Source organism: Equus caballus, chromosome 16 (assembly GCF_041296265.1).
Source record: "Equus caballus isolate H_3958 breed thoroughbred chromosome 16, TB-T2T, whole genome shotgun sequence".
Lineage (NCBI taxonomy): Eukaryota > Metazoa > Chordata > Mammalia > Perissodactyla > Equidae > Equus > Equus caballus.
In genome coordinates this window covers 24,274,331-24,289,571 of record NC_091699.1, presented here as the reverse complement: position 1 = coordinate 24,289,571, position 15,241 = coordinate 24,274,331, and the positions used below count along the sequence as shown (strand labels likewise).

Below are 15,241 nucleotides of genomic sequence, written 5' to 3'. Positions count from 1 at the left end.
CTGTCCCTTTACAGAAAAACTTTGCCAATCTCTGACAACATGATAATATCTTTAAATATCTGAAAACTGTCCATCAAGAGACAATTCTTTGTGGTTCCAAAGATTTGAACTAGGACCAACATGAACAAATTAGAGGGAGAGAGTGAGCGTTTAGTTCAACACAATATGAAGAACATTTATTAGGATGAATATGAAAGTGCTTCCTCAAAGGAAGACAAAGTTGGCTTTCTTTCATCAAAAAGATGACTTTATAATTAGATGCCCAAACTATAAACTGCTAGCAAAATACATCAGAACTTCACATAAACCAGGACTAGCCCAGGCAAGCAGAAATACACAATCACTCTACCTTTATAGGAGACAGCCTTCTGGAATAACCCAGGTTATCTCTGCTCTATAATTAGTGAGAAAGAAGGAACAAAGTGCAGGCTTGATTCAGGTCAAACCATGGGGTTTATTTTCATATCCCACAGGTTTCTGAGGTCAGATTAAAACCCAAAGTATAAGAGGGGATATAGAACCTTCAGGTTCCTTACTCCTCATCTCCAGCACTGGAGAGGTTCACGACTGGACAGTTGTTGCTTCAAGCTCAGTGGGAATTCACCTTCTAGTAGGTCCCACAGTATCTCCTTCAACCCAGGGCAAAACAAACCTTTTTTAAAAGGGAAAAATGATAAATTCAGCCAAGGAGGAATTTGTGTGACTCATCAGAAATTTCCAAACATGTTTAGATTAATGGAATATATATCATATGACTTATTCCTCAAGAAAGTCAATGTGGGAACTTTTCATAAGACAATTTTGAAATTTTTTTTCAGTAGAAAAATCCCAGTCTGGAAATTGGTAAAAGTCCCTTCTGTGATTTAATTTAGCAAGCACATATTCCAGCTAAGGCAGGTGTTGGCAAAATCTTATGGCACACAGCTCTGCAAACTGGCCTCCTCTGCCAGCACAGCACTCTGCAAACTATAGTTAAACAAGCATGGTGTGTGGCTGATTTCTCTTTCATATTCTGTTATTTGCCAGTTATTTTGTTAAATTCTATGTTCTTACAGGCAGCAGCAGCAGCCTTAATAACTTTCCAGGTTTTGAAAGGGAAACAATCATTGCCACAAGTTCATCTCTTACAGAGTCCAGGCTCTTGATGGGCATTGTCTCTGGTGAAACTCCATTACTACTACTCTCCCAATGACTAGCCTATAGGAGATGTCTATTAATGCTAGGCAGAACTTCATGCTTTAGCTTAACATCTTATGGTTACTATAGAAGTTCTTAAAGTGTATTCCCCTTGATCAGCAGCATTATCATCATCTGGGAGCTTGTTAGAAATGCAAATTCCTGGGCTCCATCTCAATTTACTGAAACTCAAGCCCTCCAGGTGATATCAAGTTTGAGAACCGCTGGTTTAGAAAAACCACGTAGGAATTTCTAGCTGTGTCTTCCTCTGGAAATTAATGCTTTCAGTTATTCAAAAAACAATCATTGCCTGCATATCCCATGTTACTATGCAATGAATTGAAAAAGAGTAGCGTACAAATGTCATGAAGATAATGATCAGGACTGTGTTATCCACACTGTGCTCCCGTTGCTAGGCACAGTGCATAGCTTATGATTGGTGTTAAATGAATACTTATTGAATTAATTCATTGAATGTAAATATAGCTAAGCCCCTGACTTCTGAGGACTTTGATGTATGGAATTTAAAGTGCTGTAGCTTTCACTATTGTTATGGGGTCTCTTCTACTCCAAAAGATGGAAAATAATGACAATGCATTTTAAGAATTAAGACTTTTTTTACTTTCTGTTTAAAATGATAGGTATAGGTGTCTCTATTTAGAATTGAAATCAATAGTTGTCTCTATAGGCCTATCATATGTATCATACAGGAGAAAGGGAACCTTGCTGAGATTATATATCCTAGTTGATCTTGACTATATTATCTGTAGTCTTTACTTTGTTACCTTGGTTGTGTAGATACAGCTAGGCCTTTATATCTTCCCACTTTTTTGAATAGTTTGAAGATGGAGGAAGCAATTCCATTAATAGTCTCAATCTTTTCGCCTAACCATTCTGTAAATCATCAGAACAGCTGTAGAGCAATTAAGTTCGAAAGTGTACAGGTGGTCAGAGGAATGACTTGAAAATTGCACTCTTGTTTTAAGGGGCCTTTGTTTCTTAAAAAATAAAAAAAGAAACAGCTTTTAAAATTTAATGTAGAAAGTAAAGGCCAAAATAGTTAAAATGAGAGAAATAGTCGAATAAAAGTATAGCCTATGCCAGATGTAACCAAATTAAATGGAACAGTTCACAGGTGTTCCAAAAAATGTTCATAATATAATTGAAGAAAATTGCTTCCTTCGTTTTTATGACCTTAATACTAAGACAATCTTTATATATAATAAAAATTCTTTAAACAGCAGTGAAAACCATACTATGCCATCTCTGATCCATATCTTTATATCCAATAACTACTCCTGTAAATACAGATCAATCTGTATTATTACTGATAACTCTGTTGCTTGCTTTCCTATAGCCACAAATGCAGATCACTGTATATCAACCCATAAATCCCTCCCTATGACCCCATAAACAATCTACACAGCTCATTTTGGAAAAATATGATCTTAAGTGAGTGAACTCATATAAGAAGCCATGATGATACTTAAAAAATGACTTTCATGCCTGGAAAGAAATACATATTTAACCTAATGGCTATTATGTGTCACAGTATAAAGGCCCACATTCCTACATCTTTTCCTCCCTTCTACAGATTTTGTGCTCATCACAATTTTTTTCCTTGTGCCTGGTACTGAGCTAAGATTTGTGAGGGATACAGAAAAAAATCAGAAGTATTTCCATTCCTCAAGGAAGTGAAAGTACAGCAGAAGAAACTACATGTATATAAATAGCTGTAAAGATGATAGAAAAAAGTAATGCTTATTCCGGAGGTGCCCAGAAGTTTATATGTAAAATGTTTTATGGCAGTAGTTTTTTACTGAGCATCTATTAAGTGAAGAGACAGCATTAGAAACTAGAGATACATATGAAAAAGAAACATTACTTGATGTCATGCATATTGCAATCTAGATGGAAGACAGATTAAACACAGGAACAAACAAGAGAATTATAAATTGTGGTAGTTAACATAAAAGAAATAAGATGTTGACAGAGAAAAACAATAGAGACCTATTTTAGATAAGGTGAATAGAAAACACTTCTCCAAGGGGGCATCACTTGAACTGAGACATGAAGCAAGAGGAAAGTCATCCATGTAAAAGTCATGGGGAACACAAGAGAAATGAAAACGTGTCCACGCAAACACATGTATGTGAATGTTCATAGAAATATTATTCATTATAGCCAAAAGTGGAAGCAACTTAAATGCTCATCAACTGATACTATGGGTGAATTGTCTCCAAGAAAGGTATGTTGAATATGACCCTATTTGGAAATAGGGTGTCCACAGATGTAATTAGTTCAGGTGAGGTCATATTGGAGTAGAGTGGATCTTTAATCCAATATGACTGATGTCTTTGTAAGACAACAACGGGAAGGCACACAGAGAGAATGTCATTTGACAACAGAGGTAGAGATTGGAGTGACACAACTACAAACCAAGAAACCCCAAATATTGATGGCCACCACCAAAAACTAGGAAGAGGCAAGGAACACTTCTACCCAGGGTCTCAGAGGGAGCATGGCCCTGTCAACTCCTTCATTTATGACTTCTAGCCCGCAGAACTGTGAGAGAATAAATTTATTCTGCTTTAAACCATACAATTTGTATCACTTTGTTACGGCATTGCTAGGGAACTAACACAGCCAGTGAATAGTAAGTAAAATGTGGTACATCCATACAGTCGAACACTATTCAGCCATAAAAAGTAACCAACTACTGATACATGCTACAACATGGATGAACCTTGATAACATGATGCCACATGAAAGAAGCCAAGCTCAAAAGACAACATATTGTATGATTCCACTTACATGAAATGTCTGGAAGAGACAAATCTAGAGAGACAGAAAGCCGATTACTGGTTACCTGGGCCTGGGCCTATTTCTGGGGATTAACTATGAACAGGCTTGAGGGATCTTTTCCAGATGATAGAAATCTTCCAAAACTGAATTATGATGACTGCACAACTCAGTAAATTTACTAAAAGTCATTGAATTGTACTCTTAAAATTGGTTAATTTTTTGGTATATAAATTCTACCTGAATAAATGTGTGGGGTTTTTTTTAAGAAGTCATGGGGAACAGTGAGAACTGTTGCAAAAGAGGTTTTGCCTCTTTCTGGTCATTTAAAGATCACTGTGGACTAGAGAGTAGGGTGTACAGAGGAGGGGGTAAAGGACCCTGGAAGAGTGGACCTTGAGTCTGGGCTTTAGTAGGTAGGATATTAGGATGAGGAGATACCAGTTCAGGGGATTTGGGATGCTGAGTCTGCACTGCAGTGACATTTCAGTTACTCAGGACACAGTTGTGTGTCCTGATATATTTGCTCCTTGGTGTATCTTTCATAGCTGGCTTAAAGAAACCCAATTTACATGTAATGTTTATAGAAAGAGGAGGCAGATCACTGCTAAGACAGCCTTGTCCCTTGTATTTTAACCTTGTCATCGTGTCTCCCACACACGATACACTGCAATGCAGATGGTCTTGATTTCCTGGGAGGACAAAAGACCTCTCTCTGAAGGCAATTCTCTTTTTAATTAACACAGCTCCCATAGGACACAGCCACACATGCAGCTGTAAAGGTGTTAACTTGTTCCTGCATTCAGTGTCATCCTCCTGATATTTATGGGATGATGAGTTAACAGCATGGGCAGTGTGTGGATGCCGTCGTTAGCAAGCGTCACTTCTTTACTGGTCCAACTTTGTGGCAAATGCTCAAAGGAAGGCAAACCCAAACTTAAGTGCAAGAGAACGCAGAGACCGGCCAAAAAAGGAGGGATGGTTTTGTATCTGAATGTGTCAAGCATGGATTTAGTGTATATGAATCTAGTTTTGTAGTGTTATTCATTGCAGTGGTGAGAGGCCATAGTAAAAGACTGAGATGAGGAATTGAGAACCAGAGTTGCAACCTTGAACACTAACTAGTTGGTTGTGAGACTAAAGACAAACTGTTTAACCCTTTGGAGATTACAGCCTTGTTTTAAAAGGAAGGGAGAGATTAGAACTCTGATTTCAATTTGGGAGGAGTTAAGGTCCATTTGAGAATAGGTTGCTAGCTATGGTCCCTCTTAGTAGAAAAGTGTGCATCCACAAATGCCAAGATTAGGAATGCTGAGCTAAATTACCTCAAAGATGCCTTCCAAACACAATCTCCCCTGTCATTTATGAAAGGAAATAAACAAACAACTATATTCAGCTTTGCACTTCTGCACTTCATACCTCATGGTAAACCTAGCTAGACTATGTCATCTGACACTTAGTGTTGGTTTTTTTTTTTTTACACACTGACAAAATTCCCTTGATCCTTCCCAACTCTGAAGCTGCAGGTGAAAAGGATCACCTCTGCAGAGTGAGTGCAATCTTTTCTCTTTGTCATTGTAGCTGTCCCCATCCATTCCTGGCTTTCAACCTTTCTTCTGAATCCTTCCATTTATTTTTCCTCTAACTAAGGGAAGCCTAAAGGAGAAAGAAAAAGGAAGATCCTATCATTTTTTAGTATACTACGTAATTCCAAACTTTGTATTGACACAGTTGAATCAGAGACCACAGAAAATGACTAGAAATTGAATATAAATAAATAAATATATTAAAACAATTAGAGCAGTGGTATATGTGGTCAAGAATGAATTGATAAGAAATAATTGATCAGTATTTAGTTTAAAGCATGGACTTCATTTGTTAGGTTGTGTTACCTGGGCCATAATTGTACAGTCATTTCCAGGGTGGGGGAAAGTGGGAGAAGATGACCTTTGAGTGGGAGAAGATGACCTTCCTATTATTCTTTTTACATTCGTTCTGAATATAGTGTAAATACTGCATTTGATATTACCTTGCATGTTCTAATTTATGGTTAATTCAGATTGGCCTTGGAAATGAAAGATAAAGTAATTTGTGGTCACAAATTGATTACTCAGAATTTTTTTTCTTCTATAGATGTAATAAGGCATGCACGTATGTTTTTAAAGTATTTTGAATTTTTTGGCAGTATATTTCCAAAAAGATAATTTATTTGATTTTCCTGGTGACAAGGACTTTATCTTCCTTCCTTGTTTTTTTCCATGACTACCTAAAAAAAAAGTATTTCTGAGAAGCGAGGTTGTATGCATGGAGAATTTAATCCTAGGCAGATGGTGTGGTGCTGTGATACAAATTTCCCTCTAGCAGTAGCTGGGAGAGGAGCCACAATTCACGACTGTTAGACATAGGACCTGCTTTAAATGAAAGAATTAATCATGCACATAATGATGTATGGGAGCATCCCACGTTAACCGATAAACACTTATGTATGTTTTCAAAGAACCTCCAAGACTTAGCTCCTTCGTTTATTCACAGGGGTGATGGGCGAATATGAGCCAAAAATAGAAGTGCAGTTCCCAGAAACGGTCCCGACTGCAAAAGGAACAACAGTGAAGCTGGAATGCTTTGCCTTAGGAAAGTAAGTTCTGGTTTCTCTCCCTCCTTCTCCTCTCTTCAGCTTGGGCAGGTATAGAATTTTCCTTGCACTGTTTGCAGTGATAGTTTCTGAGGTGACTGAAAAGCAAGTCAAGCCTTTCTCTTTGTAATTCTGTGTCTGCGTCTTCGATTCTGCCCTCTCACCACGGAGAGGGAAGGTGTAATGGTGTGAGGAGGCTTAGGCTGCTGCAGTTAACGTGCCACAAAGAGAGGAGAATGGGCAATTCTGAAAAAAGTATTTTGTTCTATTATTATGACCTGTAGTGTGCACACTGTCTGACCCAGGATGACAGGAAAACAATGCCTTCATTTGAGGTAGAGTCAAGCTGACTATTTGGAAAAATATGAACTTTCATTCTGGCCCTAGTTTATAGAGGATGCATCAAACTTTTCTTGAATTTTTTTTCTAATTGCTGGTTTCTTTTGTCTATTCTGGATGTCCTTCTACTCTGCCTAGAGATAGGTAAGACCTGATATTCCCCACGAGAGTCTCTATTTTACAGAATTGTCTGAAAATTATTCACAACTTTATTATTCAGTCTGTGGATTATTGTTAGATAAGCCTACTTGGGAACCAGTTAACTTTTCCATATAGTACCTATCAGAGGGTATAAAGAAAATGAAAAAACAGATTGGTGAAGATTTTGCCAGTAACCCTGAAGAAAAGGTTTGGCATAAACCATAAAAACTATCATCTGAAATGAGAATTTTACATCTTCTCTGGATTTTGAGGATGCACGTGAATCTTTACACTCAACTCCATCTATTGGACTAACCCTTTGCTAACTCCTCATCCTTTTCCTGTGCCCAAATCTTGGCTAAGGCAACAACGCTAACTTTTGCCCAACCCCTGCATCAGCATTGAATCTATTTTTTTATGACTTTTGTGTTTGACAGCAACCATAGAAGAAAGCGTTACTTCTTTTCTTTTTACTTTCAGCTTTAATAAAGAAGGATTCTTTTGGTTTCCATGTTTCCAAGTCGTGGCCATATAAGCTACAATAGTGTCTTTATTTTGGTACAATACAGTGGTCATTTTTTATGTCCTTAAAACTTACCACTTTAAATAAATTATGACATAGCTGTAGCATGGAACATTGTACAGACCTTAAAAATCAAGTTGTAGGGTTTGGCCCGGTGGCACAGCGGTTACGTTCACACGTTCTGCTTCTCGGCGGCCTGGGGTTCGCTGGTGCGGATCCCGGGTGCGGACATGGCACTGCTTGGCACGCCATGCTGTGGTAGGCATCCCACATATAAAGTAGAGGAAGATGGGCACAGATGTTAGCTCAGGGCCAGGCTTCCTCAGCAAAAAGAGGAGGACTGGCAGCAGTTAGCTCAGGACTAATCTTCCTCAAAAAAAAAAAAAAAATCAACTTGTAAAACAATGTGTAAGACATAGAAAATGCCCATGATTTATTGCTAAGAGACTAAAAGCAGATTGCCAAACAGTGTAATATGGTCCCTTTTATTAACATATATGTTAATATATATATATATATATATTAGGAAACTCAATCCAAGGGAAAAGTGAAAGCAGGTAACTAGATAGGCTAGGAATATATTTGTTGAACTCTCCAAGGTGACACCTTGAAAAATCATCTGTAGAGAAAGAGCAAAATTCATGTTGTTCACACTTCAAAGGGGGTATGAATTAAACTCTATTCATGCTGCTTGAATGGCACTAGAATAAAAACAAAAGACCCAAATTGGGCTCCTCCAGTCTACGCAGAAATGTTTGAGTATGCACATCCAGCTGCTGAAACACATCATCAGCGCCCACTGAAGAGCAAAAAGACTATGTCTAAGTACAGTTATTTGTAAAGGCATGCGTTAAGTGTCTCTCTCATCAAATGTAAAGACCCATAATGTACTTCTGATAGAGCCCTTTCTGCATTTTGAGTTAGTGTCTGTCTAGTGAACCTAAATTCTTCTAAAACAAGTATAGTAGAGTTGATGGCTTTAATTTTTTAAATACCATCTCAGGTTTTCCAGAGAAGATTAGCAAGTCTTTAGTCTAATTACTTCTCTGCGTGTGTTTTTGTGAAAAATAAATAAGTAAATAATTGTATCTCCTGCTAGGAAGCCACAATCTTAAAAGCTGTGGTTAGCTCACTAAACCATTGATTTGCAGACTCCACAATGTCCTCCTTGCAATTTAAGATGTGTTCTAACAGTTAGGGCTGTAGGATGATAGATGCCTTGAGAGTGTATAAAGACCCCATAGATTGCTTATTTCCTTATCTCACTATTTTACGTAAGCTTTCCTCAAACCACCCTCCTAATGGACTGCTATAACTTGGTAAGGTTCCATAGAGAGTACTCCAAGAGACAGAAAGTAGAAGCTGCCAGTTTCTTATCGCCTGAGTCTTGAAACTGACACAACATCACCTCTGCCTTATTTCAGTATTCAAAGTTGCCCAAGAGCTCACCAGGTTCAAGGAGGAAGGTGCCTGGACCTCATCTTGATGAAAGGAATGTGAAAGAATTTGAAGCCATCTTTAATCTGCCACATGTGTGCATGGACATTTTTATTTTCATATTTATGATTTAGAAAAACCAAATATATTAGAAAAAATATAATAAGCTTATAAAAATCTGTTTTGTTTGAGTGATAATATTTTGTAGGAGATAGATTATTTAAGGTTAAGGAAGGTTATTTGATTTTAAGAAAAACAGTAAGTATATAATAATACTAGAGATGTGGATATGGATAAAATCATTATAGTGATGTGCAAATGAATGAAGTTTGGAAAACACTGTCTAATGCAAGCTTATGTTTAGAACTAAGAAGAAAAATGTTGAGAGCATAGGTTCAGATAAAAGAAACAATTTTCTTTAATTTGATTAATTCCTTTTTATTATCACTATCAGTCCAGTACCAACTATTATCTGGAGAAGAGCTGATGGAAAGCCAATAGCAAGAAAAGCCAGGAGACACAAGTCAAATGGAATCCTTGAAATCCCCAATTTCCAGCAGGAGGATGCTGGTTTATATGAATGTGTGGCTGAAAATTCAAGAGGGAAAAACGTAGCAAGGGGACAGTTGACTTTTTATGGTAAGTTTGTGATTCCAATTTATCATTTGTAGTGCTACAGAATTTCTTGATATTAAAATAATAAGCTGAGAAGTTTGCATTCAGGCTTTTGGGGAAGGACTATGCAAAATAAGACTGTAAAACCCTTGGTTTTTTACTTAATTAGCATTCCCTTGGTGATTCTGGGAGTGTAGGTAGAGTGAGGGTGGAGGGCAAGGATGTTGTCAGAGCAGAAAGGAAGAAATTAGGCTGATGTGTTTGGGGGATGGATATTAGTGTGAACACACTTGCAAAGGAACTGTTTCTCCTCCTGCCATCAAGCTGTAAACCTGACACAGGAAACGTTTTGTTATTCCTGCTCCTGATTTGTCTTTTTAAAGCTCTATGCTTTTCTGCATTGGAATTTTGATCTGGGGCTCATGTTAATCCTTTGTAATTGTTCCTCTTTGATAGCAGTAAATGTGGTGCCATGAACATCTCAAAATGCACAGTCCAAATTTAGTTCTTATCAGAGTGGAGAGAGACAAATCTCTCTCACCCCAAAGACTATATGTGCAGCTGCTCCTATTCCAATCAAATCGTCGGCATTGATCCAGACAATATAAATGTAAAACCTCTAGCACGTGGTCATCAATTGAGCCTATCTTGGAAACTCTGTTATCGTATTGATTTGATATCCAAAAAGGGATTTCATTGGATAGGCATTTTGAAAGCATATTGAGTTCTGCCAAATTGGAACATGCCTGAATCCCATCTGTCTGGGGTATTGAAAATAAATATTATAGATTTATAATTATTCAAGAATGCTTCACATAAACAACAATGTTTATTAAAGCGATGAGAGTAGTTCTGTAGGTGCAATTTGTAGCAAAAACTTTAAATATTCTTATTTCTTGCAATAACTGATACCATGAAAGTCTATTTATTTCACCAATTCTTCTTCCAAAGCATTTTAGTTTTAAGATATGGCCAAATAATTTTGCTCAATAGTCATATGAGGTTTTTTAGAAGTGTGATTAGAAACGACTTGGAGATTTCCAATATCAACTAGCCTTCAGTGACCCTCCCCCTGTGACTCTTAGCATTTTGGACCCACATCCCTCTGATGTAGCCCAGGTGGTGGGAGAGCACACATGGTTGTGGAAAGTACTTCATATGATGATCTGGGCAGCAGTTGTTTGAATAAATCTGCACTCCTCTTTAATCACTCATCTGTCTTCAACAATAATAAAGCACTAACTCTACTCATGCCAAATGACAGACTTGATATTCGATCTTTGCTCTTTCTTAAACTGAGGCAGTTGATACCCTATTTGGTTGGTTGAAAAGCAAAAGATACCACAGTTAATTGACTGGAAAAACATAAGACTGAAGGTTACAGAGTTGTTCAGTGAGATGCAATTGCTGCGGGGTTTTTTTTTAAGCGTTTAGGATACATTTTTCTCACCAGTGTAATAATTATTTCTTATATGTCAGGTAGGGACAACCTGAAAATATTCAGGTAAATGGCCAATGTTTTCCCTTTTTTCTTAGTTGAATAGACTTTTCAATTCAGTGGTGATTATTCCTAAATGTTATTTGAGTTGTTCAACTAATTGAGTAAGGTCATTTTCACTTTCATGATTTTCTTTTAAGTGAAATATCTCTTTTCAGTTTGTTAAAAAGGTATGAAATTTTCTGTAACCAGGGGTTGGCATAGTGCCTTCTAGTGGGTCAAACGTCTCCTGCACTAGAGAAGAATACTCCAGAGTTACTGTTCTGGAGAATCAACCTCGTCACTGGCTCCCAGCTTTGTGCAGTGAGACGTTTTCCAGGGATCCTGTGCTGGAGATGAAAATGAGGTCCTAACAGTCTTTCTCTTTTAAATCAAGTTATCTGCATCGATGCATGGGAAAAAAAGCAGAATGAAATTTGCCTGCTTTCTGAAGATAACTCGGCTTTTTCCTCGGTTGTCAACCACCCTTGGTGTTAGAAGCTTGTCAGACCAGTTGACTTTCGTAGCACTTGGCTGTTGCATCTATGTTTTTTCTTTTGTTTTTCCTCAACTAGCATATCAGCGACACAGACATTATCGAATTGTTTTCATTGTCACAGGAGAGCTTAATTATACAAAAGAGTTTGGCTGTCGTTTTTTTCCTCTCATTTTTTTTGGTCTTATTGGGTTTTCCCAATGCTGTGTTTTTAATATCCAGCTGCCTAGATCTCCAATTTAAATGAGTTATTATAATTAAAATCACCATGCAGATCACAAAAGGGGATAGAGTAGCCCCAGTCACTTATCCATGAACACTCTGTCTTTGTTGACAGGAGAATTTCTTACAATATTAAGATGTACTGTGCTCTGGGATTACAAACCATGAGTTTGAGCTTAGAAACGGGCTTCTCCTTTTCAGTTCCAAGTTGTTGCATTCCATTCATCAGCTCTTCACTTCAACAACCACAGATGTGCTAACTTCTGTTCTGGCTTGACAAAATGGCAGTTTTTCCCTTCTGGCACTAAAACCATTTAACCTTCCTCCGCAGACCTGCTGGGCATGATTCCATTGTTCCCATCTTCCCTGTGTCAGAATGATGGAAGCCCCCGTTCCTGGTTGATGTGTTCCCACTGTGGCTTTAGGTTAGCATGTGCTACTCATGTTTGAGATGTGTGAAGAACTGAAACCTGTTCAGACATAAACATTTTTACCATACCCCATCTTCCCAATTTATTTTTGCCATGATCTATACTTGACCAGTGTGGTCTAATTTTAATCTGCTCTTTCAGATATTTTTCAGAGTAAAAAACTTCCTAAAAGTAGATTTGTATATTTTCAGGGGTAAAATACTATAAATCTTTGTGGCTAAAGGTAGAAATTTTCCAAAATGATTTTAAGATATTAATAATTTGTTCAACAAATATTTTTTTGTTGGCTACCATAAGGCGGGCAATGTTAAGTACAGGGCTGAAAGGCAAATCCTTGCTCTCAAGGGGCTTGTATTTCACTAGAAGTTGACAGGCAATATGCTATTAAGGAAATAAATGACCTAGAAAATGTCGTTTTGTAATAAGAGTTATAAAGAAAATAATTAGGATGGTATGATAGAAAATAACTAGAAGTAAGGGAAAGGCTTCATAAGATAAGGTAGTCAGCGAAGATTTGTCTGAGAATTGACCTCTGAGCTGAAACCTAAAGGATGAAAAAGAGCCAGCCTTTCAAGGGGAAAGACATTCCAGGCAGAAGGTAAGGAAGTGCAAAGGCCCTGAGGCAGGAAACTTCTTGACATATTTGAGATGCATCAAGGAAGCCAGTGTAACCAAATCATAGTAAGAAATGGTGAAAGTCTTGAAACATAAGAGGGTAACAGATTATACTGTACCTTGTAAACCAGGCACAGAGTTTGGGTTTTATTCTGAATATAATGAGAAACCATTGGAGGATTTTAAGCAGGGGAATGACTCAATCTGATTCATGCTTTTAAAAGACCACTCTGGTTGCTTTGTGATAAACAGATTAGCAGGACAACCAGTCAAGAAGCCATCTAGGTGAGAGATGTTGGTGGCTAGGACTCAAGGAAGGAAAACAAATGGAGAGACTCAAGATATATTTTGGAATTAGAGCCAAAAAGACACTCTCACGTGTCTTTTTTGAATGATTCCTACAATTATTCAGTTTATATTTAAGTTTACATAGTAAGAAGAAGAGCTAGATTCCAAACGTTATGCTTGTTCCTTCATACTGGAAGTTCTCAAACTTCTGCACATATTAGAATAATTGGAAATTTTATTAAAATACAGAACACCGGGCCCTAACCTCAGAGGTTCTGCTTCTGTTGATCTGGGGTGGGAGCTGAGAACTTACATTTCTGTTAAGTTCCCTGGTAATGCTGATACAGTTTGTCTGGAGTCCACATTGTGAGAACCATTTCCCTGTGCTAAGCTTTCCAAGTGGTAGAGTGAAGCTGAAGATTAAATTGCATGCAAGCAAAGGTGTTCCTGCTTCTCTAGAAAGTTAACAGGTTGCTGTCACATCCGGCATTGTAGCCAGTCTACATAGACAAAGTAGAGTGAGAGCTTCTTCAAAAATAATTATGTTTGAAGAACGGAAAGGGAAGTATAAAATGGATTTAATTCACTGATATTACTCATCTTTCCACCTCATGTGTCTTCAGCCACTTCCTTTTTGCACAAATAGACCAATAGAATTATAATCACCATTTAGAAGAATGAGGTGTGAACTACAAGAACCTGATATTTAAAGCCTTTTGTACAATTTCTCCTATATGTAACAGGTGTTAAGAGTAAAATCATCTTCACCAATGGGAAACAGGAAATATAATATTTGATCAGTAAACAAAGCTATATTTCATAGACTCCTGTAACGTTTGAGCTGGAAGGAACTGTTGGGGCCAACACTTTGATTTTTATAAGTAAAGAAAATAAGGTCCAGAGACATAAAATACATAACTTAGCGAAGATGACACAATGAGCAAGAATCAGATCTACGTCTAGAACTGCTCTTTCTGTTATACTACACATATTACTTTTCCTGACAAGACAACATTTAATACAGTAGGTAAGGGGAAAACTCCATCAATCATCCAGATACTTTTTCTGCATATTTTGCACAACCAGTGTCATAAATGAAAACATCCAGATGAACAATTGACTTTTTTGCTTCCTGTTTTCTAAGATGATCGCCTGAATATTGAGTCCAAAGGAGCTCTTTTTATTTTCCTCTTCAAATTACATTTAAGGCTGTATGTCTAGACCTTGTATGCTATGGTCCTTTAACTCTAAAGGCAAAACTGTAGGCTTGATGACACTGCAAATGTTGTTTGAGTATATCTAAGGTCATCAATAAGTGAATACAGAAGCATCACGCAGCCCAGCATACTAATTTCCCCACGGATGTGATAGGTATATGTGATCACTAGATAGTATTCAGCCCTCCGAAGTGGCTTAAAGGACAGAATGACCAAAAAATGAACACAGAAGATAAGGTAATTTTGCAGTAGAGCAATAGTCTACTTAATTGTCCTAGACAGAACTGATAATGAGACCCGCAATTTCCCTGAGTGTCACTTAAAGTCAACAATTTTTGTTTCCTCCCCTTCATCTGGTCATTCCAATAAAGAGACTTGCTGCAATTTTTCAAGGGGTGCGCATAGGAAACATGTTGTGAATAATGTTCGGTGGGAAGAAATACAGGAGTGGGGACACAAGTCCTTACCCCATGAGAAACTTCAGACTAGAGAAGGGAAAGCCAGATCAAGGACAATGTATTGAAATGCAATTCAACTCCCTCACTCTATATTGCCACAGAAAGCAGATGTAACTGTTCCAATTTTTATCCATCAAGGAATATTGTTTAAATTTACTTGTAGCAAGTATTGCATAAGTGGATTCATTTATCTGAAAGATTCTATGCTTGTCTAAAGCAGGAGTTCTCAAAGTTTTGGTTTCAGCACCCCTTTTCACCCTTAGAAATTATCAATTACTCCAGAAATCTTTTGCTTATGTGGGTTATATCTATCAATATATACCATATTAGAAATTAAAACTTAGAATTTAATTTTGTACTTTATTTTAAAAT

General features: G+C 37.4%; 1 protein-coding gene across 10 annotated transcripts in view; it reads left to right on the top strand.

Moving 5' to 3' along the window:
- Nucleotides 1–15,241, top strand: part of CNTN4 (contactin 4) — an 874,155-nt gene that overhangs the window by 708,899 nt on the left and 150,015 nt on the right. For all 10 annotated transcript variants that reach the window (XM_023620062.2, XM_023620061.2, XM_070238574.1 and 7 more), the window contains 2 exons: nt 6,511–6,613; nt 9,505–9,689. In XM_023620062.2, coding sequence (XP_023475830.1) covers nt 6,511–6,613; nt 9,505–9,689 — 288 coding nt within the window. The remainder of the gene's footprint in view (nt 1–6,510; nt 6,614–9,504; nt 9,690–15,241) is intronic.